Here is a 26,678-nt window from a genome sequence, read left to right as displayed (position 1 = left end):
GGAGGCAACTGCTCAAGTCATGATCCTCTCCCCTCTCTCACACACACACACACACGCACACGCACAAATACACATGCACATGCACCCTGTCACGGTACTTGAGGTAGCAGCAGCTGCTCTGGCATAGACTGTAACTCAACATACAAGACTTTTTTTTTTTTGCATAAATCTGTGTATTATTTCCTGTTATGAATCAGCTGAGTCAATGCCATGCTTTTCAATCTAAAATCTTTCTGAGGCTTAGACTGTGGTAAGAGCAGCCCCACCCCCTCTATACCTGCTCCACTGAGGCCAGATCTTAATCTGTTCATTTCATGAGGATTTTCAAGCCTAATGGACTGGACCCTGTGAGAGATTACTGAGAGGAACAGACTGGGCCGAGGCTAAGAAGCTCCATGCTCCTCTGCTGAGTCGTCTGAAAACGCACAGCTGCAAGCTCTAGTGATGCTTTAAAGTATTTTGTCAGGCTGTTTGTCAGGGCGCCTGTTCCTGCCGTCCTGCTGAATGTTCGGTAAGGAGGCATCATCTTTTTTTGGACAGGATCTCCCAAATGTAAAGTGACAGATGCTAATGTGGAATATAATACAGAAGACCCAGCTTTGCTGTCATAAATAACAGTAAATTGTTTAATCTTGCTGAGTTGTAAATCTATGATTGCCAGAGGTCTTTAGTTCACTGGAAAATAGTATAAGGGACAGAGTCATTTAGCAAATGGACAGTAATTACTTCCCAACCAGACAGATATTGGTCTGATGGAATTTATTTAAAGATCCACATATTTGTATTTTAATTGACTGTGACAACTATTCTTAGCTATAAAGAGAGACTAGAGCATAGCTATAGAGACTGAGGTTTCTTGGGAAAAAACATATACATATAGAAGAATATGTGTAAAATAATACACTATTTATAAAAATGCCAAAAATACTTTTTGGGTATTATATATATATAAAACAAATATTTATATGTGTGTAATACACACACACACACACACACACATATATTTCTGTCTACCTATAAATGTTCCAAATGGAAAGTATTCTTAAGCATTTATATAGTTTATCAAGTAGCATATATGTGTGTATATGTGCCTGGGACATCCTATCTCCAAAGATACATCTTCTTCCCTGCGTATATTCAAGGAGAGTGTAGAGCAGAGTCCCAGAGGTCAGAAATATCTGAAGACAGCACAGAGTTGAAGGAAGTGACTAAGTGTTCCCAAATGCCCTATGTTTCTGGGGTAATAAATAGAATTTGTGCTGGAGCTGGATGGACTGCTAGTAAGAAACATAAGTAATATAAATCTTGCTATTCCAGTCAAGAACTAATCTTGCATGGACCGCTTTCTACTGTGAGCTCAGCAACATGGGTAGATTAGCAGCCTGGCATGGGACATGGGACCAGTGGATGGTGCAAGTCAGACATAGATGGGGCAATGAAAGAAGATCTGCGTCAAGACAAGGATACAGACATGGTCCTTTCACTCCTCATCATGGACTTCAGCAGTTTTTTAGTGAGCAGGTTTGGTGGTTAAAGAAGAAAGAAGACATTTCACTTGTGCAGATGTGAAGACATGTTATAGGGGCTTCCTTGGTGGCTCAGACATTAAAGAATCTGCCTGTAGTACAGGAGACCTGGGTTTAATCCCTGGGTCAGGAAGATCCCCTGGAGAAGGGAATGGCTACCCACTTCAGTATTCTTGCATGGAGAATCCCATTGACACAACTGTTTTTCTATTTAATTAGTGGCAAGCTACTTTCAGTTTAATTTATTCCATAGTGTGAGTTAGTCCTCAAACATTTTTTAGTTTTACATATAAAAACTTAGCTAAAAGAGCACATTTATATTGGTCAGTAAATCATGGTGCCTTTAAATAATGGAAGACTATACAGCACTAAAATAATGTTGTGGAAAAATATTCAGTGACAGAGAAAGATAGGCTCCATGGAAGGAGTAGATATATTAAGTGGAAGATGTTGGCTACATCTTTCCCTTTCATAAAAATATTTAAATATGTAAATGAAAGAGAGTGGGGGATACACAAAGACACATGGACAAAAGGTAGACACTGAAATGTTTACTGTAATCACTTTTAGATTTACAGATGATTTTTATTTTCTTCTTACTTATGAATAATTCCTAAATGTCATATATTCCACATATGTATTTGTCATATATGTATAAATGTCACATATAAAATATATAAATGTCATATAGGGCTTCCCTTGTGGCTCAGCTGGCAAAGAACATGCCTGCAATGTGAGAGACCTGGGTTCAATCCCTGGGTTGGGAAGATGCCCTGGAGAAGGGAATGGCTACCCACTCCCTTATTCTGGCCTGGAGAATTCCATGGACTGTATAGCCCATGGAGTAGCAAAGAGTTGGACACAACTGAGTGACTTTCACTTTACTTCACTTCTTCAAATGTCATATATTTGTGATTAAAAAACAACTGCAGGTTAGTAAAATAGCAAATGTGTTCAATTACTGTGAATTAGAAATTCATAATTAAGAACTAAGAAATGATACCAGCAAGGAAGACAAAGGAAATACATCAAGGATTTATTGGGTGCCAGACACTGAACCAGACAGAGTTTGGCTTTGTTGCTTTCACCCTACATCTTTTAGGTAACAAAACTGAAATACAGAGATTTCAGAATCTTTTCTAAAGTCATATAGTCAGCAGGTGGCAAATCTGTTTTTGCATCATTTCCCATTGAATACCAAAATCTGTTTATCTCAGGGCACTCAACCCTGCCTTCTTGACCTGGATAGATCCAATAGTTCTTATCCTGGTAACTAACTGGCTTGATCACTTTGAAAAGCGGCAGCGGATAGGCCCTTTTTTATTTCAGTGAGTCATGTCCTCTCTCTTAAGGTAAAGAATTCAGTATCTTCCAAGCACCTAATTACCAGTAGGAACATAAGCTCCAGTTTCTTTGCCCCCACTTTGCACTTAAGGAAAGCTTGATATCTGCTCAGCGAGACCTTGAGAATTGGTAGACTGATTGAGGAACAGAACTTGGGCCAAACTTGCAGGTACCTGTGACTTTTCCACACCTGTTGAGAGGTTGGGAATTGAATGTGAAACCCATCTTGGTTTGGACCTAGTGAGAGCTCATCTCTTCTTTTAGCCCCCACGTGTGGGTCAGGACTTCCAGGGCAACAGGCAGCTGAGGATGAGCTCCGTTGCTCCCATCTGGTCTCCCTGTAATAAAGTGTATAACTGCACAATTATCCATGTGCAAATGAAGAAGTCCCTTGATGTTTGGATAACCACATCCATGTCTTGAGTTTGTTATTTCTCAAAATTCCACTTCACCATCTCCTGCTTACTCATGTGCAGCACTGGTCAGGGGCTGGCACTCATCTCTGACAGCTGGGACAAGAGCCTGAAGTCCTGCCATCCACGGCAGTTTGACTCTGGGTTTCCTTCATGGCTTTTGTTTTTTGTTTAACCAAGAAGATGAGAACCAGGCATCTTTGTGTTTATGACTTTCCATGCACTTCGTAGGTGGACGTGGTGGTGGCTGTGTGGTCCTGAATGGCCCTCTCTGTGAACCATCAAGGAAGTTTCTGTTTAGTGTGCTCTTTAACTCTCTCTGATTCACTTTGAGAATTACAGGGATGTGACATAGTGAACAGAGGATGCTGAAGAATGTCATGCTTACTTTTTCTTTTCTCTCTCTGGGACTCTTTTTTTTTTTATGACTCATTTAAAGTTAAAAGGAAATCATAAAGGGGAAATCTTATTTACGGGAGTTTACACATGAAAACAATCCTGCTTTCATTAGTGTTATGTTGCTGGAGAATAATCATTTGCAATCAAAATTCTGCATCTACTCTGAGATTTTAGCCCCAGGGTTTAAATTATATATTGCTGCTCTCTAGGACTTTAATCTGAGTTAATTAGAAACTGAACTCGTACTAAATCTAATTTAGAAGAGTAGTTGTTAGTATTCTGTAAAGAGGGAGCCATCAGAAATAAAGTCAGTTAAATAATTCGTTGTATATAGCACATGGTATAAAGTATGGACATGCTGGGAGAAAGCTTCATGTAATAAAATTTGCTCTTTCTCAGGACACTGGTCTTTGGTATGTGGAGGGGCATATCGATTCCTGAGGTACTTGATGTGCCCATTTATGGGGTGGAGGAAAAACAGTGATGCTATCTAGGTGAGGTTTAAGAGTTGGTGGAAGACATTGGCATCTAGAGGAATAGACTCTGAGGGATTCTAAGTAACTGCATCATGGGATATGATTGATGATAATTGTACATGGCTACTGTCTACACTCTCTCTTTCCCAAGCATTTAGAAGTTAAGACTGGGTGACAACAAGTTCGTGCTGGCTCTCTGTGTATCTGGGAAGTGTGTACCTCACATGTGTGTCTGCAGGCGCCTGTGTGACAGTGTTTTCATGGCTACCTGTGGATCCTGGGACCTGTGTCTGTATGCCTTTATGTGCATGTGTAAGTGACAGTGACTTGGGCCTACTTTGCCCCCTTTCCTAGTGGAACTGAAAGATGTGTTTCTCAGGGGCAGTAAGGCCTGCCCAGGTTGGTGTCAGGCTGGGTGGGATTTCTCTTCTTCCAGCCAAACACAGACATTATCATATACAGTTCAGAGAATCCTCAATTTACAAGAAACTCTGAAATGTGTTTGAATTATGAAGAAAAACCCTCCAAAATTCTTACTAAGATTTTTAATAATCCATTAAGTAAGGCCTAGAACATCACTTTAACAATAGGATTTTGCAAATTGAAAGACAAGCAAACCATGTTACATGTTTCCTCCACTTACAGGAACTTGTTAAATGTGTTAAAAAAAAGAATTAATGAAAAATGTATCCTGTTAATTGTCAAGGCTATTCTCAAAATAAACTAACATAAAGCAATATCACTTAACAGGAAAACAAATTCTAGTTGACGTATATAAATGTTAAGATAGTTGTTATGGCTATTTTTTGAGATGGATTTCATCCCTTAAAGAATTCAATTCTTGTATGAGGATTTTAGTAAATAAACACTTCCAGCATGGGAACAAGAAATCATCACGTGGAGAATTGAAGAAGAGTGGAATAAAATTGATAACAAAACAAAGAAAAGACAGACCATATGGTGTGGTCATGGCTGTTCCTACAGTGCCCCTTTGGGAGGGTCAGCAAGGGAATAGCAGAGTGACACAGCTCAGACCTCCCCAGGCTGCAACTGGATTTCACACATGAGTAAAAGTCAGATGTTGCCTACGTCAATGCTGTAAACAAAACCAAAGCCAGTATTGGAAGTAGACCATCTTTTCCTTCCAAGGTAGTAGTCTGCAACATTGGCAGAGGATAGTACTTCTAAGACTTTCAGAAAGGGAAGTGGTAGTTTAATGAATTATATAAGGTCTAAAATTAAATTTTAAATGGGGGAGGGGAGACAATTTGGGTAAAGCAATAGCATGATTTGTGTCATGTTGAAGCTCATAAAGGGTTTATGTAATCCCATCTTAAGTAACTTTTCATGACTGTGAACCTTCTTGACTTTGCAGATGAAGACCCCGAGCCTCAGAGAAATTACATGATTTGCCTTAGATCAGGGGTGGAACCAAGACTTAAATCTAGATCTTTCAACTTTTTGGATGCTTTTTCTTTATACAACAGGGCTTCCAAAGGTTGTATTTCTTTAACCAGTTATTAGATCTTGAAAGCCATAGCTTTTCTGATGACATTTGCTTGGTTCCAAATTGGGAATGGAGTACATCAAGGCTGTATATTGTCACCCTGCTTATTTAACTTATATGCAGAGTACATCATGTGAAATGCTAGACTGGATGAAGCACAAGCTGGAATCAAGATTGCCGGAGAAATATCAATAACCTCAGATATGCAAATGACATACCCTTATGGCAGAAAGCAAAGAAGAACTAATGAGTCTCTGATAAAAGTGAAAGAGGAGAGTGAAAAAGCTGGCTTAAAACTCAGCATTCAAAAAACTAAAATCATGGCATCCAATTCCATCACTTTATGGCAAGTAGATGGGGAAATGATGGAAACAGTGGCAGACTTTATTTTCTTGGGCTCCAAAATCACTGCAGATGGTGACTGCAGCCATGAAATTAAAAGATGCTTGCTCCTTGGAAGAAAAGCTATCACAAACCTAGACAGCATATTAAAAAGCAGAGACACTACTTTGCCCACAAAGGTCCATCTAGTCAAAGCTATGGTTTTTCCATAGTCATATATGAATGTGAGAGTTGGACTATAAAGAAAGCTGAGTGTCTAAGAATTGATGCTTTTGAACTGTGGTGTTGGAGAAGACTCTTGAGAGTCCTTTGGACAGCAAGGAGATCCAACCAGTCCATCCTAAGGGAAATCAGTCCTGGGTGTCATTGGAAAGACTGATGCTGAAGCTGAAACTCCAATACTTTGGCCACCTGATGAGAAGAACTGACTCCTTGGAAAAGACCCTGATGCTGGGAAAGATTGAAGGCAGGAGGAGAAGAGGATGACAGAGGATGAGATGGTTGGATGGCATCACCGACTCAATGGACATGAGTTTGAGCAAGCTCCAGGAGTTGGTGATGGACAGGGAAGCCTGGCGTGCTGCAGTCCATGTGGTTGCAAAGAGTTGGACATGACTGAGTGACTGAACTGAACTGAACTGAATTGGGAGAGGGAGAATTCACAGAAGAGGAGAACACAGACACACAGAGAAGGTGATGTGAACACAGGGGGAGACTGGCCTGAGGATTGGTCTCTGCTGGGGGCAGATGGAGTCCTCAGTGGTAGATGCGGCCATGTTGGCCTCAGTGTGTAGAGGTCCATATGGTGAGCCCACGCTTGACCTTTGTCCCTGCCATCATTGGCCACTGTGTTCACGAGCCCATTGGACAATGACAGGAGTGGCTGGGGAAAGAGGCTGACTGGTACTGAGGGAGCTGGTCATCTCAGCCCCTTGATTATTTAAATCCTTTTCTGCTGAGATCCCCTTTTGGTGAGCATTCCTGTGGTACACAAATATCTTCTTGATTTTCCTTGTCTTAGAAGCCTCATCACTCGTTCTCCTCCATCTCCTCCAGCACTTGTTTCCTTTTAGAATTATCTCAACTAGAGTTATCTACAGTGTCCAGCATTTACTGCATTTTTGGGGGCATATTGGTGAGTTAATGAGTAGATCTACACAGGTAAAATTTCCACTGAAAACTAAAATGTTTTAGGTTGAAATTTTATTCAAGTGTGTTTTTTTCATTTTAGACAGATTAGATGTTATCTTTAAAAAATTCAAATTTAATAAGATAAAGATATGTTTATAATCTTTCCTGTTTAACAAACTATACATGTTTACTTCTGTACATATTTATTTATTATTTTTCTAAGTGCTAGCCCCAAAGTGTTCATAATTATACATTTTTGTAATTGCTTGAAAGTTATTTAGATTTCTGCATTTTTCAATTCGCATTAAATTATTGTCTATGTTTCTTCTCTACTGGTTAAGAAAATGTAAGTTGTTATAGCAAGTAAATTTGAAATGTAGGCAATTTTTATTGCCTTAAAACAGTAGAAATTTGTATCTCACTCACATAATAGTCCAATGTGGATGTTGCTGGCGGGCAGACACTTTTGTCCATCCAGTGAGGAAGTAGGGACTCAGGTACTTTCCATCGTCTAGTGCTGGCGTCTCCTAGAGCTGCATGGTCACCTGTGTTGAGCCTTTGCAAGGGGAAATAAACAGTGAGGAGAAAGGTGTATTAATGTCTCTTAACGTGTTAGCCAGAGCAAACGTCTCTAGCCAGAATAAACACACATTACTTCTGTTCTTTCTCACACTAGTTTTTCCCTCATTTTGAGAATTGGTCACATGGCTGCATGTAACTACAAGGGTGGGTCTGGAGAATGTAGCCCCTGGTTGGGTATCTGTTGCCCAGCATCAGCTCTGCCCTGTGGAAGAGGAGCATAACTCTGTGGACTGTTCACCCAGTCTGCCCAACTGCTCAATCTTTATGATTACCCTTTTAGATGGCTGAAGAGTATTCCATAAGTTCATACATCACACTTTATTTGACAGGTTCTTCTTTATTAGACATTTATAGAAATTGTTTTAGATTTTTCACCTCTAATATTTAGATCCCACTGTAGGAAATGTGTACACACACATAACTTTCCCCCCTTTGAGAATTATTTCTATAAGAATAATTCTGAAAAAGTGGGAGAGAGAGAAAATAATGAATTTAAGTTACAAATATTTTTCAGGCTTTGGAATATATAGGCTTACTCCTTGAGAATAGTGTTTAGTTTTTCTTCATTGCTGCGTATGCAAGGTCTTCAACATTGCTTGTTTCATGGTAATACTCAAAATGAGTTGAATGATGAAATAAAATATAACAAAAGCGTGTGGAACATGACTTACCATGCCCCTGGATAAAGTGAATGTGATTTTTGTCCTATATCTTTCCCATCTTAATAAATGGTACCATCATTCACAGATTATTAAAGGTAGAAGCTGGGAGTTGACTCATTTCCTCACTGTCCCTGTTTTAGTTATTTATTTCTGTGTAAGAAATTATGACAAAACTTAGAGGCTTAAAATAACAATGGATATTTATTATTGCTCACAGTTTCTATGGGACAGGAGGCAGGTTGTTTTGACTCAGTCACAGCTGCATATTGGTGGGGTCTAGACAGTCCAGGGCAGGATGGCTCACCTCCACACTTAGACAGCTGTAAAGTGATGCTAGCTGTTGGTGGGAGGACTCAGGTGCTCCCGGTCCAGGTGGCTGCACAGGGCCTCCTTGAATGTCCCAGTGACATGGTGGCCACTATTTCCCAGAGTGAGCAATCCAAGACAGCAAGGCAGAAGCGGCAGTGTCATTTATTGGGAAGTCACACACCTTCACTTTTGCAGTGTTCTGCTGATCACCCAGATCTTCCTTATTCACTGTGGGAGGGGACTGTACCAAGACATGAATGACAGAGGCATGGATTGTTGGGGGTCCATCTTGAAGGCTGGCTGCCATAGTGTCTCCATTCCATGTTTCATTCTACCCACATGTTCTGTTCATTCTCCTTCCAAAGATACATTCAGATATAATCACTTCTCTTCATTTCTACTGCTTCTAGTCTAGTCTGAGACAGGGTCCACACTCAGCTCTGCCGTGATAGCCTTCCATCTGGTCTTTCTCCTTTTTCTCTTCTACTTCTCACTGTCTAATGCGTTTTTTCACATAGCAGCCACTCACTCATCATTCATTCATTTTTTTCTATTAGTTAATTCTATTCATTTTTTATTAATGAATAGAATTAATTAATAGAAAATCTATTCATCATTCAGTTTTTCTATTCTATTAAATATATTTATTGCATACTTATCATATGCTCGGTTTGTTCTAGATTCTCAGGGTATAGCAGTGAAATATATAGTGAGGAAATAAATAAGATGGAAAATATTAAAGGGTTATATGTGTAACCCAAAGGACTAAACAGGGTAAGGAAAATAGAGGACAACAAGGAAATTAGGGACTTATGTGTGCTGTACTATATAGGGCTGCCATAGGTTCTGTCTTTGATTAGTTGACATTGAATAGTAACCGAAAGACAGGAGGAGGCAGGCATATGGATACTTGGATGAGAGTGCTCTAAGCAGAGGAAAGAGCAAGCACAAAGCATGCTTGATGTGTGTGAGGAACAGGAGACCAACCAGTGTCCTTGGAGCAAAGAGAGGGAGGGGAGTGGAGAATGGCAGGTGATGGGGTCAGATCACGGAGGGCCTGGTGGACTGAATACTTTGACTTTACCTGGGGTTGGTGGGACATGAGGACAGTCCTTGGAATGTTTTGCTAATATGATATGACTTGCTTTTTAATAAGATCTTTTGGATTGCTCAGCCCGTGATCTTTATAACTGATAAAGGTCAATTCCAGTGCTTAAAAGGAATACCTAGAGTAAACTTAAGCTGTTATTAGCTATTATTACTATAATTGTTATTGCTATTATTAAAATTAACACCCCATTATTATCACAGATCCTGCTGATTTTTTTCTGGTATCTATCCAACTAGTAATTACTATTAATACTATTATTACCATTACCACTACTACTAGGTTTATTTGTTTATAATCTGCCTCATCCACTTGAGAATATATACTCTGGAGATGTAGCTGAGTGTCTTTCCATACTAAATTATCCCAAAACTGCTCTATTTTTGGAGCTCTTGTGTTTGATCTTTAAGAAAATTTTTTCCCTATATCTTTCCTCATTGTCATATTTGGTCAATGACCTACTTCCAGCAATGCTATTATTGGTGCCAGGGTAACTTTGCAGTTATGCTGGACATAAGAGCTGGTCTTGGCTTCAAGGCTATGCCAGTACTTCTCAGACTTTAATGGACAAATGAATTATGTGGAAGGGTAGGGATCCTACTAAGTGTGGGGTAGGCCTTGAGGTTTGGCATTTCTCCCAAGTGATGCCCATGCCACTGGTTTTTTGAGTAAGGAGAGGGTTTGATCACCAAACTTGACTGGATGTTGGAAACGCCTGTGGAGCTCAGGCTCCTCCCCTGCCATGCCTGATCCTGAGGCACTCTAAGTACTAAGAATTTTCCAGTTCTCATTAATGATTCTAATGGGTAGCAACATTTGAGAACCACTGCATTGGATGACACTGGGCCCTATTTGAAAACAAAGCACACAGAGTAATGCTCCACAGGGCTATGCTGCTTGCTTTCTTTTTTAAAACTCAATTTCATGGCTTAGAGAGTCTGGCCACACAGACGGGTGACCTCCAGATCGCTGCCTAGCATGGCTGGATTTCCCCAGTGTCCCCAGCTCATGTTATCACTTAGTGGCCAGAATAGGACTTCTGCCCTCAGGAAACTGGGGCTTCCAAGTGCAGTTAAAATACACTTGCTGACAACAAGGCTGTAGCAAGCCAGGTCCCTCCTGTGTGAGCTTGTGCTGAGGCAGGTAAGGAAGGTGAAGCAGAGAAGTGCTCTGTTTTTCTTTCTTGTAGTTTCCAGAATGTACAGGTGCAGTTTCTGAGCCAGTAACAAACTAAGAATTTCTTGTATGAGTCAATCTAACCCTTTGGTCATCAGAAGCAGGTGTTTTAAACTGCTGAAAAGCAATGAGGCACATCTCACTTACAGGTTAATAACTGACTACGAGACATGGGTGTCCCAAATGGTCTTGGAGATATTGGGCTTGAGAGACAACACCAGAGCTGCCTCCCCATGCCCCAACACCTCTCTCCCCACCTGAAGCCCACTCAGTTCTTTTTGCCAAGTGACCAGTATGTGCTAACAAAGCCTGGGACACTTTCTCATAGAAATGTACTTCAACCCCATGTAACCATATTGATTTTGTTTTTCTGGCTAATCTAGATTGGTCGACTGATTATTGGACAGAATGGCATCTTGTCAACGCCTGCTGTGTCCTGCATTATCAGAAAGATCAAGGCAGCTGGTGGAATCATCCTGACAGCCAGCCACTGCCCTGGAGGACCAGGGGGAGAGTTTGGAGTGAAGTTTAATGTTGCCAATGGAGGTATGTGGTTCAGAATATGCCTTAATTGTCATGATTTCTTTCCTCTTATATCATGGTCTTACAATGACCCCATGATGTCAGATAAGCAAGGCAGAGAGGGAATGGCTCAGAAAAGTCTAGTGAGGTACCTGTAGTAGTCAGGGTTTTCCAGAGAAGTAGAACCAATAGGACGTATAGATTGTCTCCAACTTACGATGGTTTGATTCAGAGATTTTTTTACTTTACACTTTATAGTGTAAAAGCAATATGCATTCAGTAGAAACCTGTTTCATTGGAATTTCAAATTTTGATCTTTTCCTCGGCTAGCAATGCTGTATAATTCTCTCTCGTGATGCTGGGCAGCAAGTGCAGCTCCTACCCGATCACAAGAGTAAACAACCAGTACATTTACAACCACTCTGTACCCATTCAGCTCAGTTGATAAAGAATCTGCCTGCAGTGCAGGAGACCCTTGTTCGATTCCTGGGTCGGGAAGATCTGCTGAAGGGATAGGCTACCCACTCTAGTATTCTTGGGCTTCCCTTGTGGCTCAGCTGGTAAAGAATCTGCCTGCAGTGTGGGAGACCTGGGTTTGATGCCTGGGTTGGGAAGATCCTCTGGAGAAGGGAAAGGCTACCCACTCCAGTATTCTGGCCTGGAGAATTCCATGAACTGTATAGTCCATGGGGTCGCAAAGAGTCAGACACAACTGAGTGAGCTTCACTTTCACTTTGCACCCATTCTGTTTTTCTCTTTCAGTTCAATAAACTAAATTAATTAAATGAGATACTCAGCACTTTACTATAAAACAGACTTCAGGATAGATGATTTTGTACAACTGTTGACTACCAAGGTGTTCTCAGCACTCTTATGATAGGCTAGGCTAAGCCATGATGTTAGATGTATTAAATGCATTTTTGACTTCTGATATTTTCAGTTTACAATGGGTTAGTCAGAATATAACTTGTTGTAAGTCCAGGAAGATCTAGAAAGAGATTTATTTTAATGAATTGGCTTATGTGATTATGGAGGCTATGAAGTCCCAAGATCTTTCCAGGAGAGTGGATGATATAGTTCTGATCTGAGTCTGAAGGCCTGAGAAGCAACAGAGCTGATGGTATAAGTTCCAGTCTGAGTCCCTGTCTGAAAGCAGAGTGGGGTCAGTGTGGCAGGTGGAAAGTGAATTCTCCCTTCCTCAGTCTTTTTGTTCTGCCTGTGCCTTTGGTAGGTGGGGTGAGGCCCAGCCATGCTGCGGAGGGAGGTCTGCTTCACTCAGTCTGCTGTCAATCCCACCCAGAATCACCCTCACAGACACACTCAGAGTAACGTTTAACTGAACATCTGGGCTCTCTGTGACCCAAGCAAGCCGGCACGTAAAATCAAGCATCATGTTGCCTCAGGTGATGTGACAAGGAAGGGGCACAATGGGGTCTTATACCCATTTGGTCTCTTGGTCGCCTGCTCTCCTCAGCACAGTGCAATGGTTGAATATTGATGTTTATCTGACATGGAAGGACCCCGGATTTTAAAGTTGAAGCAGACCCTCAAAGTCATTTAGATCATTCCCATCATTTTACAAATAAACAAATCAAAGCCCTGAGAGGCTGTTGGCTCAAGGTCACATTGTCAGACAGAGGACTTTGTAGCATAAGTCCTACATTCTCCCTTTCCTATAGTGTTGACTTTCTCTTACTAACATGCTTAGAATTATTTCACTTTTTCTTGTATTTATAGAAATTTATAGTTTAGAAGGGCTTCCCTGGTGGTAAGCCAGTGCTAAAGAATCTGTCTGCAGTGCGGGAGACTCAGGAAATGCTGGTTTGATCCCTGGGTCAGAAGATCCTCCAAGGAGGGCATGGCAATCCACTCCAGTATTCTTGCCTGGAGAATCCCATGGACAGAGGAGCCTGGCAGGCTACAGTCCATGGGATCACAAGAGTCAGACACAACTGTAGTGGATAGTTTAGAAGTCCTAGTGGGGTGGGGTATGTGTATAAGGGTGAATTAAAACATTTTTGAACATGTATAAAATGTAGGGTAGGAAGGATAATAATAAATGGATACCATATATTCATTACTCTGTTTATTCACTTTGCTTTTTTTCCCCTAATGACTTTGCTGAAGGCTTAAATATTTCTGACTACATCTCTTTAAAATAAAGATATATTCCTGTATAACTACATGGTCATACCTAACAAAAATCATAGTAATTCTCTAGTGTAATCTAAAATCTCATCTATATTTAAAATTTTCTGAGTGTCCCCCAAATGCTGTTCACATCTGCTTTGTTAAAACCAAGTTTTGTCCCAGAACCATGCATTGCATTTTAAATCTCTTTTAATCTAGAACACTAAGTCTTCATGTATATGTGGGTGGGAGCTGAAGTTTAACCAACAACTGTTGCCGTTATGAAGCATTCCTGGCCCAGGCACAGTAGCACATCTTGAAAGGGAAGTACATGATTGCCCCCTCCTTGCAGCAATTTTGGATATTATTCAAAGAAAGAATGTTACTCATGTCAAGTGTTTAAAAAAAAAAAAAAACCTTATGAAGAGCCTTATTTTTGAAGGTATGATTCAAGAAACCCTGCTTCACCAAAAAGCACACCTTGGGCCAATATTTAGTCTTGCAGAAGCTACTGAATATTTCAGGAAAAAATATGCAAAGCACAGGTATTCTATATACTTATAATATAGGACATTTCATATACTCAGAATATGGCAATGAAATGTAATATATAACTAACATAAAAGTTGCCAAACTAAATAATGTATTTAAACATTTGAATTAATATCTGACTGAATATCTTAGAATCTCAGTCATCTCTGTGATAATTTGTGAGGTGTAAAAGGAAAAGATACTATTTAAGTAACCTTCTTTTAGACTGAATTGCAGGAGGTTATGAGACTTGCTCAGTCATGTCCTGAATAGGTGAAGGGGGTTGAATTTATCATTTAGCCTTTAACTATGTTGAAAGTCCTTCCTTGTACATTTATTTCTTCATGTTTACATGTCTTGGCATCATTAATGAGACTAACATTCCTACTAGCATGGAGAGATTCAGTTGGCTTCTTCCTGCTTAGAGTGAGTTTGATCATGACATCTTTCATCTGAAGTTGCAAGTTGCACACAGTCATCTCTTCCATTGAGAGTCATACAGATACATCTCATGGAATAAGTTAAAAGGCAAAATGTCTGCAGAGTTAGTAGGTGCATCCAGAGAAATAGGATGCATCTAAAACTATGTTGCTTTTAAATTATTTATAGAACAGGACTTTTCTGAGCATGTTTGTAAATAGGAGAGAAGATGCTAGAAGACAAAAGGAATCAATAATAAAAATACTTTTTTAAATACTTAGAGTGTGCCAAAGTACATACTCAGAACTTTACATACATGTTCTCATTTAATTCTCATAACAGCCTGATGAAGTCACTGAGGAATAAAAGTGGCTTAAAAAACTTGACCAGTATCACAGAAGTCATAAGTTGTGGAGTTCATTTGGAACCTAGATTCCAAGAAGTGGGCAGAACTTCTGAGTGAAAAGGTAGAGCTGAGGGAAAGAAGCATCTAGAGGGGTGCAGAATGAAAACTTTGGGAAATAGTTGCTTATACCTCTTGTAAAGGAAGAAAAGGAAATGTTGCCTGTCAGATCAGTCAGTCCTAAGGAAAAGGAAATCAGTCCTGAATATTCATTGGAAGGACTGATCTGAAGCTGAAATTCCAATACTTTAGCCACCTGATGCAAAGAACTGACTCCTTGGAAAAGACCCTGATGCTGGGAAAGATTGAAGGCAGGAAGAGAAGGGGATGACAGACAATAAGATGGTTGGATGGCATCACTGACTCAATGGACATGAGTTTGAGCAAGCTCTGGGAGTTGGTGATGGACAGGGAAGCCTGGTGTGCTGCAGTCCATGGGGTCGCAAAGAGTCAGACATGACTGAGCAACTGAACTGAACTGAAGATAATGGAGCAAAGATAGCGAAGGGACTTGTGATAAATGGAGATGTTTTCTAAAAGGTCCTCTGGGGAATTTGTTGAGGATACCTGAGGAATTGTGGGGATCAAGGTGAACTTAAGCAGCCTCATTCTTTAGGGTAACCAGTTTGGGTTATTTCATGACTGCCTTCAGCAGCACATGGGAGTCTGGTAATGGCAGCAATGGAGCAAATGATGGCAATGGGGAATGACAGTGTGTGCAAGGCAGAGCAGCAAGAGAGCTGGTAGTTGTTAAGAATGTCTGAGTTGACATTAGACTCAGGATTCAAACCCATCCTCTATTACACCAGTGATGTGACCTTGCTTAAGGTCATCTCTTCCAAGTTCAGTTTCCTTATTTGGAAAATGAAGATATTAATAGTTCTTACTTCATATACTTTTTGTGTGTGCTAAATTCCACATAAGGCATGAAATGTGTTATGTGTGAATTTCAACAAATGTTGGTTTGTCTTATTATGCTAACAATGAATGGGAAGGCTCAAATGCTAGACCATAGGGTCCTTCTGGGATAAGAAACCAGTGAAATGAGAATGGACCGATAGTCTGGGAGTAATCAAGTGATGATGGACTTCAGTATAGGAATGAGGAACAGGTTCAGCACAGGTATGGAGTAGGAGTAGGGTAGATGGAAGATTAGGAATTTGTGGAATGAAGATCCTCAAATTTGATATTTTTGAAATAAGAATTTCAAGAGACAATTCCTGGTATGACTGTACTAGGAACTGACTTAAATGAAGAAGGAAGTCATTGGAGCGGAAGATGTTAAGAACTGGGAAGATGTAAAAAGATACAAAGGATTTTGATGACCTCAGAGGTTATCAGCATGGCTGACTGAGCAGCATCTAGCTGGTTACAACTTGTTTTACTTTTGGAAATCAGTGTGCTTTGGCATAACTCAGACAGAGACTTTTAAAATGTGAAGAGGTATCCCAAGAACATAACATGGTGCCTGGGAGCCAGAGGGATACTCACGTATCATCTGGCAAGCATTAACAAAAAATGCAAAGCTAAGTAACTCTATTTACTTTTTTTAAGTTTTGCAAAAGAATGAAAAATGTAAGAAGTGAAGTTGAGAAGGACTATGTTTATTTCTTTGTGGTCTTCACTTTTCCTGTAGAAGAACATGGGGGTATTAAAATATATTAGGCTTGTTAGCCATCTGTATGTCTTCTTTGGAGAAATGTCTGTTTAGTTCTTTGGCCCATTTTTTGATTGGGTCATTTATTTTTCTGGAATTGAGCTGCAGGAGTTGCTTGTATATTTTTGAGATTAATCCTTTGTCTGTTTCTTCATTTGCTATTATTTTCTCCCAATCTGAGGGCTGTCTTTTCACCTTACTTATAGTTTGCTTTGTAGTGCAAAAGCTTTTAAGTTTCATTAGGTCCCATTTGTTTAGTTTTGCTTTTATTTCCAATATTCTGGGAGGTGGGTCATAGAGGATCTTGCTGTGATTTATGTCGGAGAGTGTTTTGCCTATGTTCTCCTCTAGGAGTTTTATAGTTTCTGGTCTTACATTTAGATCTTTAATCCATTTTGAGTTTATTTTTGTGTATGGTGTTAGAAAGTGTTCTAGTTTCATTCTTTTACAAGTGGTTGACCAGTTTTCCCAGCACCACTTGTTAAAGAAGGTTGTCTTTTTTCCATTGTATATCCTTGCCTCCTTTGTTGAAGATAAGGTTTCCATAGGTTCGTGGATTTATCTCTGGGCTTTCTATTCTGTTCCATTGATCTATATTTCTGTCTTTGTGCCAGTACCATACTGTCTTGATGACTGTGGAAAAGATGCTCAACATCACTCATTATTAGAGAAATGCAAATCAAAACCACAATGAGGTACCATTACACGCCAGTCAGGATGGCTGCTATCCAAAAGTCTACAAGCAATAAATGCTGGAGAGGGTGTGGAGAAAAGGGAACCCTCTTACACTGTTGGTGGGAATGCAAACTAGTACAGCCACTATGGAAAACAGTGTGGAGATTTCTTAAAAAACTGGAAATAGAACTGCCATATGACCCAGCAATCCCACTTCTGGGCATATACACCGAGGAAACCAGATCTGAAAGAGACACGTGCACCCCAATGTTCATCGCAGCACTGTTTATAATAGCCAGGACATGGAAGCAACCTAGATGCCCATCAGCAGATGAATGGATAAGGAAGCTATGGTACATATACACCATGGAATATTACTCAGCCGTTAAAAAGAATTCATTTGAACCAGTCCTAATGAGATGGATGAAACTGGAGCCCATTATACAGAGTGAAGTAAGCCAGAAAGATAAAGAACATTACAGCATACTAACACATATATATGGAATTTAGAAAGATGGTAACGATAACCCTATATGCAAAACAGAAAAAGAGACACAGAAATACAGAACAGACTTTTGAACTCTGTGGGAGAAGGTGAGGGTGGGATGTTTCAAAAGAACAGCATGTATACTATCTATGGTGAAACAGACACCAGCCCAGGTGGGATGCATGAGACAAGTGCTCGGGCCTGGTGCACTGGGAAGACCCAGAGGAATCGGGTGGAGAGGGAGGTGGGAGGGGGGATCGGGCTGGGGAATACGTGTAAATCTATGGCTGATTCATATCAATGTATGACAAAACCCACTGAAATGTTGTGAAGTAATTAGCCTCCAACTAATATATAAAAAAAAAAAATATATTAGGCTTTTTTCCATCCACTGAAATGGTGCTATTGCTATTCCTTTCCCCTCTCTTCATTGAGGTGTAATTGATATATTAAAAGCCTGTACATATTTAATGTATGTAGCTTGGTGAGTTTGGTCGTTATTCATTTTTATATGTTCAAGGAACATTTTTTGAGGGTGATAACAACTATATGGGCTTCCCTGGTGGCTCAGTGGTAAAGAATTCTCCTGCCAATGCAGGAGACTCACATTTGATCTCTCGGTCGGGAAGATCCCCTTGAGAAGGAAATGGCAACACACTCCAGTATTCTTGACTGGAAAATCCCATGGGCAGAGGAGCCTGGAGGGCTACAGTCCATGGAGTCATGAAGAGTCAGACATAGCTTAGTGACTAAAACAGCAACTACCATGCTATATTCTAAGGCAGCGCTGTCTAATAGAAATATATTGTAAGCCATACATGTAATTAAAAATTTTCTAGTAGCCACATAAAATAGTAAAAAGAAGAAGGTGAAATGAATAAAATAGTTTATTTCACTTGATATATCCAAAATATTATCACTTCAACATGTTACTATAAAATTATGAATATAATCTATTCTGGTTTTATACTAACTCTTCAAAATTTGGTGTGTATTTTATAATTATAGCACATGTCAGTTTAACTAGTCCTATTTCAAGTGTTCAAGAGCCACATGTGGCTAGAGGCTATTGAATTGGACAGCATAGTTCTAAGGGCTGGGATAGAAGAGAAATCAAGAAACAGTTGCAGTTCAATAGAAAATTATAATGTAACTAGTGAGTGAGATCAATACAGAAAGCTATCTATCTGTCAGTCATTTATATTTTAGATCTTCAATCTACTTATTTACTTGATTCCCAGACTTATTGCAAAAAAATCCAAAGTAGCTTGCAATAAGATATAAAAATTGAAAAAGGAGGACAACTATTGATTCCATGTTCAATTCATTTAAAGCCTATCACTTGACCTTAATTGTCAACTTGACCTTGTGAAGATGTGCATCAGATATTTTAAACTTCACTTTGAAAACTTGGGAGTCACTAGAGAGTATGAGTTGGGAAAACTAATGTACCCTGATGCCCAACTTACACACCAAATAGGCAGCAGACCTGGGAGTAGAAGTCATACTTTCTTTCTCTAGGTACATTTGGGAGGCTGCAGTTTAACTCTGGAGTCCCTCACTTCTGTCAAATGCATATCCTGTTTGTGTCTCATATCCTGAATAAAGCTGATGACATAACCGGGTCTCCCTGGCAGGTGTGCAACTATTTTTAGGGAAGACATCTCATGCTTAAAAGTGGATTAAAACAAAGCAACACGTGGGTTATTAGCTTGCATGGAACAGGTGAGGCTGGCCCTGTTTCCTCCAGAATGAATGGATAAGAAATACTGAAGCCATTTGAACTGTGAACTGTTGACTGTTGTCTAGAACACAAAGAAATCTTTCTCCTGCTTGGTGGAGGAAGAGTTAACATTTTTCTGATTTATTTTTTATGCAAATTTATTTTTGGTGGTGCATTATTTTCCAATTTTAGGTCCTGCTCCAGATGTCGTCTCAGACAAAATCTACCAGATCAGCAAAACAATTGAGGAATATGCTATATGCCCTGATTTGCGAATTGACCTGTCTCGACTAGGAAGACAAGAATTTGACCTGGAGAACAAATTCAAACCATTTAGAGGTAATTGGGAAATTGTATTTTGAAGAAAATTAGAACTCTGTGGATGGAGGTGACATTTTTTCTTCAGGGGAGAGCACACACACAAGTGATGAAATTATCAATTTTAGGAGTGGCACTTGATAAATAGATATAAACTGAGTGTGGTGCGGAGGGAAATGAGAGCAGCCAAGATATTTGGAACTGGCAACTTTCAACAGCTACTTTCCAAACTATCATTTTTGACATAGGGAACATTTCACGGCTGACTCTTTTACAGTGTTCCAAGAATAGACTGTGAATTGCCAACACATGTCTTTACTTTTCGAAGCAATTAAGGTGAAGATGCTGAAATACTTTAGATAATTAAAAAGAGACCTAACATGGTAATGGAGTTATTAAAATTTCCTATGGAAGATAGGTGTTTCTTTTCCAAGCTAGGATCATGCAGTTTATCTTGATTCAATTCATAGTTGACCACCTGCTCTATACCATGCTCCATGATAGAAGATTTTACAAAGGAATTCACTAAGTACCAAATGGATTTAGGAAAATGGTTCAAAAATTAAAAACCAGGATGAAGTTGCCAAAAATATTATCCTGTATGGTAGAGTGAATAAAACTTCTAAGTCCTCAGATTATAACCTTTCAATTTGTAGGTTAATATTGAACCATGTAATAACATTAATACCAAGTAAATGCATATCATTTCCACCCTCTATTTTATCCTGTTGCTTTCTCCTTCAAGGCATACAGATAGCAATAAAACAAACTTTTTTTTTTAACTCCTTCTGTGCCCCTATCAGCTTAAATCCAGTTTGTATTAAGATGGTATCCTTATTTTACAAGTAATTTATTTAGTTCAAAAGGTGAAATACCTAGTTCATGGCCACATGATATTTTAGGGACAGAGAGGAGCCTGAAATGTACTATTTGGAGACACAGTGTTGGGCCAACTCTGTCAGTTTTCTTGGAAGATTTTGAGTCAATTGCTTGCTTAGCTTGTGAGCAGAAGTTAATTGAAAGCCATGTGATACAGGATGCAATGATTCCTGATTTTATTAATCTAGTTGGGAGTATTCATACACACAATGGCTTGACAACTAAAAGCAAGGGATATTTTACGTTAACTAAGTGATTTAAGTATACTTGATTACATATGTTTGGATGTACTGGGAAATAAGATGACAGAAAAAGCAGGTATTATTATATTATCAGGAAGAAATTTTCTTGGTTGATTGAATCTTCACAGTTGTACTAGTTGTTCAAGAGACCCAGATCTTTGGTGGCTCAGATTCAGGCCCACTGTTTCAGCTACATTGCTCATTTGGTGAGTTTTCTACAGGGCTGCAGACACCACGAGGTAGAGGGAGACATTTCCTGGTCTCAAGAATTTGAAAATGATTGTTTGGGATAATTTATGTGCTGTGTTCTTGCTGTTTAAATGTTGAGCAAGACTTCAGTTAATTGGAAACAATTTAGTCTTTGGCATTTCATCTTAAAGGATGAAGAGCAAGAACTATGTGATGTGACCTTTCAGTTTTCATGGAAATCTATTTGCTTCCTTGTTTTTTACATTTTTGTTTGATATTGATGCTATTTATCTGCTATAAATACCAAATGTATTTAGGCAAGTAGTTCAGGAGTTAGACCCAGAATGAAATTGCCAAACACATTATGCTATATTGTAGAGAGAGTAAAACTTCAAACATATTCAAGCCGTAACCTTTCATTTTATAGATTAAATTTTTATTGTGATAAAATATATGTAACATATACTATGTTAATAATTTTTAGATGTGTTTTGCATAAACTTTTTTTTTGTTTGTTTTGGTTTTTGCATAAACTTTTAATTAATTTATTTTATAGATTAGTATGGGTTTCCGTGGTGGCTCAGTGGTAAAGAATCCGCCTACAATGCAGGAGACGCAAGAGATGTAGGTTTGATTCCTGAGTCAGGAAGATCCTCTGGAGAAGGAAATGGCAACCCACTCCAGTATTTTTGCCTGGAGAGTCCCATGGACAGAGGAGCTTGGTGGGCTACAGTCTATAGGGTCGCAGAGTCAGACATGACTGAGCATAGATTAATATCCTCCTCCTATCAGAGATGATTAAAAACTATTTGTATTCTTGAAGAAGTTATTATATTTGAACTTAAGTGCAATGAAAGTATTTTTAGTGTGTATTTGACCAGATGAAGGGATAGTTTCATGTTACATATAAAATCTCACCCACTAAATACTGCACCTGGATTTACTAAAAATTATTAAAGGTTGGATTGGTAATATCTTTAGTGCAGGTTTAAATGTTTCAAGGTTCCAAAGTAGTATGTGTTTGAAAAATTTGAACAACAGCATAACATAAGTTTCAAAATTTAACTACAAATTACAAAAGCAGAGCTCATGGACAAATTTTAGTGCCTAAAATGAAATATTTATTATTTCTGGGAAAAATATTTTCTGAGTACTAATTTTGTACCAATCACCAAGTTTGAAAAGTGTGATGTATTCTGGGTTTTATGAATCTTAAATAAGTGGAAAAGACTTGATTTGGTTGTCTGGTCATTAGGTGGTGCAGGAGAGCATGTGTGTTTAATGAAGATTTCTAAATATCTGGCACTGGAGAGCATTTGTGTTTAATGAACATTTCTAAATACCTGGCACTCATCTTGAACCTGGTAATAGACTGGGCACACGGGAGACTTTACACAAACTCAGAAAAATATCCTTTATCACCAATTCAGAACCTGAATCTGCTTGGTACCATGGCATTTAGAAAGTAGGGGTCACTGCTGAGGTTACTTCTTGATTTGTTTCAGGCCAGCTGAGTCATTTTTTGGCCAGTCCCCACAGGAGAGGCAACCGGTTTTGCCAAGATGCCTCTTAGCATTGAGGTGTTTGCAGTTTGTGGGAGGGAGTGGTGGAATAAAGACAGTGGGGACAATAGGCATAGTTTTATCTTAATTACTTTATTCTGTGGTTGATTTTTCACTTGCAAAGAAGAATTTGCAACTTGATATTTTTATACCAGTTAATCACCTGCAAAGTTTGTAGCATCTTGATTGTGCTTTGTGATTTTGTCTGCAAATGGACACTTTGCTTCCCGTGTTAATGTGTGGGGTTATGATGGGATTGTGATCAAAATTTCATGCTTTTTTATGCTTCCAAGAATCCCTCATGGGTGGTCATTGTTGTCTCCTTTGGCTTTCCTATCCTTAGTGGAGATAGTGGACCCAGTGGATATCTATCTCAACCTCCTTCGGACCATTTTTGACTTTAACGCCATCAAGAGTTTGCTGACTGGGCCTGGCCAATTGAAGATCCGAGTTGATGCCATGCATGGAGGTAAGCGTGTAGTCTTCTACCAAGTGGTGAACAAGAAATGGTAAAGGAGACCTCAATGTGTGTTGGGTTTCTGGGATTATGAGGAAGGTTGGATTCATAGATATTCACATGACATGTGTATGTTCAGATAGACATGTGGGATGCTCTGGAAGGCTTCAGGGCTTTGATCTCTCTTTTTTGATGCAACTGAAAAAAAACTTGAGCTTATGATTTTGAGGCTATGCCTGTTAGAATGTGGAGTGGTAATAGCAAAATTGTAAATTAAAAAAAATTTTTGATCACAGTACATAGTTGAAAAAGTCAGATAGTTCAGAGCTTGCTATGAAAAAAATCCTTCACAACTCCTTTCCCTAATTTTCTACTTTCCAGGAGCAGTCTTTTTTTTTTTTTTAGGTATTTATCTCCCTTTTACTAAGTACTATGAATATACTGCTCCTTGTTGATTTTTCAGTTTGAGCTGTTACGACTTCACACTATGGAAGATGAATCTGTAGTTCTTTTTCACCATCTCCACTCACTAAATCCAAGCACACTTCCTTAAACAAGTTATATTATCATTTTGGTAAGATCAATATGCAGTAGTCTAGACTAATCATAACATGGTTGAGCCATGCAAAATACTGTAATTATATTTTCCTTTCAGCACAGCTTTTCTGCTTCTTTGGAATTAGTAATCATCTTGTTTTCTCTTTACTAGTTTTTGTGAAGTCTATTTACCACTATTAACTCTCATACGCGTCTAGTGTCAAAACCTCTCACTTCATTTCCCTGGAGACCTGGAGTCTCCTCTGTCTGCACTGGTAGCGCTCTGAGCTGCTTTTGTCCTGAAATCTCCACTTAGCATCATCCTGTAATTCCTTTTACCCCTTTCTTATGTTGACTGTCTTATTTCTGGGTCCTTTGCCTTTTGCTTTCTTAATTTACTCCTACATTTCGGAGGAACACATTCTCCAGTTACTCTGTGAGAGAGAGCTCATGAGAGGTAAATGTTTTGAGTCATTGCATGTCTGAAAATGCCTGTTTTCTATGCTCATTCTGAATTGATATTTATCTGAATATAAAAATCTAGGTTGGATATTATTTTCCTTCAAAAGTTTGAGAGAATTGCTCCATTAGTCTTGTAGCCATTCCTACCAAACTCGAGAAATCTGATGCTATTCTGATTTTTAATTCATGTTTTGACATCTTTCTTTCTTTCTTCTCTGGAGGCTTTTGGGGCCTTTGATATGTGTTCAGTGTTCTTTCTTTTCACAATGATGAGTCTGAGTGTGGGACTACATTTCTCTATTGTGCCAGGCACTTGGAGGATCCTCTGAATCTAGAAACTTATATCCTTTCATTGGGGGAAGTTTTCTTGCATTACTTCTTGGATGATTCCTCCATTATTTTCTCTTTCCTTTCTCCATAATGGCTATTGTTTAGCTACTGACTCTGCTGGACAGATCTTTTATTTTATTTTATTTTATTTTCCTTTATTTATTTATTTATTTTTTCAGTGGGTTTTGTCATACATTGATATGAATCAGCCATAGATTTACACGTATTCCCCATCCCGATCCCCCCTCCCACCTCCCTCTCCACCCGATTCCTCTGGGTCTTCCCAGTGCACCAGGCCCGAGCACTTGTCTCATGCATCCCACCTGGGCTGGTGATCTGTTTCACCATAAATAATATACATGCTGTTCTTTCAAAACATCCCACCCTCACCTTCTCCCACAGAGTTCAAAAGTCTGTTCTGTACATCTGTGTCTCTTTTTCTGTTTTGCATATAGGGTTGTCGTTACCATCTTTCTAAATTCCATATATATGTGTTAGTATGCTGTAATGTTCTTTATCTTTCTGGCTTACTTCACTCTGTATAATGGGCTCCAGTTTCATCCATCTCATTAGAACTGATTCAAATGAATTCTTTTTAACGGCTGAGTAATATTCCATGGTGTATATGTACCATAGCTTCCTTATCCATTCATCTGCTGATGGGCATCTAGGTTGCTTCCATGTGGACAGATCTTTTAATTACCCTATTCTTTCCCCCAACACCCATTTTTCTTCTCTTTGTTTTGTGCTACTTTCTGGCAGATTTCCTCAACTTTAGCTCTAAGTCCTTCCATTGTTTTTCAGTTCCACTATCATATTTTTAATTTCCAAAAACATTTTTTTTTTGTTTTCCAAATAACTCTTTTAAAAAATAACTTCCTATTCATGTTTCATGAATACCATATCTTTTTTTAATAAGTCAGATGTACTGAGGTATAAAATTTATTTGCAGTAAAATTGATACTTTGTTGGTATACAGTTTGATGAAGTTGGAAAAACATGTACAGTAATGTAATCACTCTGACAGTCAAGGTATAGAATATTTCCCTTGCTTCCACAAATTCTTTTGCATCTCTTGAAGTTTTACCTCTCCTCTTTCCCCTAGTCCCTGGCAATCACTCATCTGCTTTTTGCCCCATAGTTTTACCTTTTCCAGAAAGCCATATGAATGGAAACATACAATATGTAGCTGTTTTCTTCAGGCTTTTTTCACTCAGCATAAGGTTTTAGAGATGCATTCATGGTGTTGTATGTATCAGTGGTTATTTCTTATTACTAATGAGTAGTATTCCTTTATATAGATGTACTACATTCTGTTTATCCATTCACCACTTGATACAATCAGGGTTATTTCTAGGTTTTGGCTACTATAAACTGCTACAGACATTTGTGAAAAAGTCTTTATAGGAATATATGGTTTCCTTTGTTTTGGATAAATACCTAGGAGTGAGATTGCTGGGTCGTATAATGTGTATACTGAACTTAATAAGTAATTGCCAAACTATTTTCCAGAGTGACTACCATTTGCACTAACAGCAGAGTATGAAGGCTCCAGTTTCTCTGTGCCCTCACCAACACTTGGTATTCTCAGTCTTCAGTTTTATAGCCAGTCTGCCACATCTTCTTCATCTCTATTAGGATCTGACTGATACATACTTTAAAAGATTTCTTCTCCCTCTGTAGTTTCTCTTTCTTCCATGTTGTTTTTTACTCTGTTTGTTTTGGTCTCATGTTAAAGAGTGAATTCAGTTAATTCACTCAATCATGTCCAGCTCTTTGCAACCCCATGGACTGCAGCATGCCAGACTTCCCTGTCCATCACCATCTCCCGGAGCCTTTTCAAACTCATGTCCATCAAGTTGGTGATGTCATCCAACCGTCTCATCCTCTGTCGTCCCCTTCTCCTCCTGTCTTTAAGAATGAGGCACTAAAAATTTTGCTGGTAGCTCTGAGCCGATGTGTGGAACTTATCTTCCAAGGGCTTCACTCTAAGGTTTTCCACCTGGGCTGTTTTGTTCTTTCCTATTCAGTTCAGTTCAGTTCAGTGGCTCAGTCATGTCTGACTCTTTGCGACCCCATGAACTGCAGCACGCCAGGCCTCCCTGTCCATCACCAACTGCCGGAGTTTACCCAAACACATGTCCATTGAGTCGGTGATGCCATCCAACAATCTCATCCT

General features: G+C 39.1%; 1 protein-coding gene across 1 annotated transcript in view; it reads left to right on the top strand.

The window, feature by feature from the left end:
- The window catches only part of PGM5 (phosphoglucomutase 5), a 187,551-nt gene that overhangs the window by 9,630 nt on the left and 151,243 nt on the right, over positions 1 to 26,678 (top strand). Inside the window, exons 2-4 of the mRNA XM_043486905.1 lie at positions 11,359 to 11,521; positions 19,716 to 19,862; positions 23,057 to 23,182. Coding sequence (XP_043342840.1) covers positions 11,359 to 11,521; positions 19,716 to 19,862; positions 23,057 to 23,182 — 436 coding nt within the window. The remainder of the gene's footprint in view (positions 1 to 11,358; positions 11,522 to 19,715; positions 19,863 to 23,056; positions 23,183 to 26,678) is intronic.

This window comes from Cervus canadensis, chromosome 14, assembly GCF_019320065.1.
Source record: "Cervus canadensis isolate Bull #8, Minnesota chromosome 14, ASM1932006v1, whole genome shotgun sequence".
Lineage (NCBI taxonomy): Eukaryota > Metazoa > Chordata > Mammalia > Artiodactyla > Cervidae > Cervus > Cervus canadensis.
The sequence above is the reverse complement of the archived record's forward strand: the minus strand, read 5'-3'. Positions and strand labels throughout refer to the sequence as shown.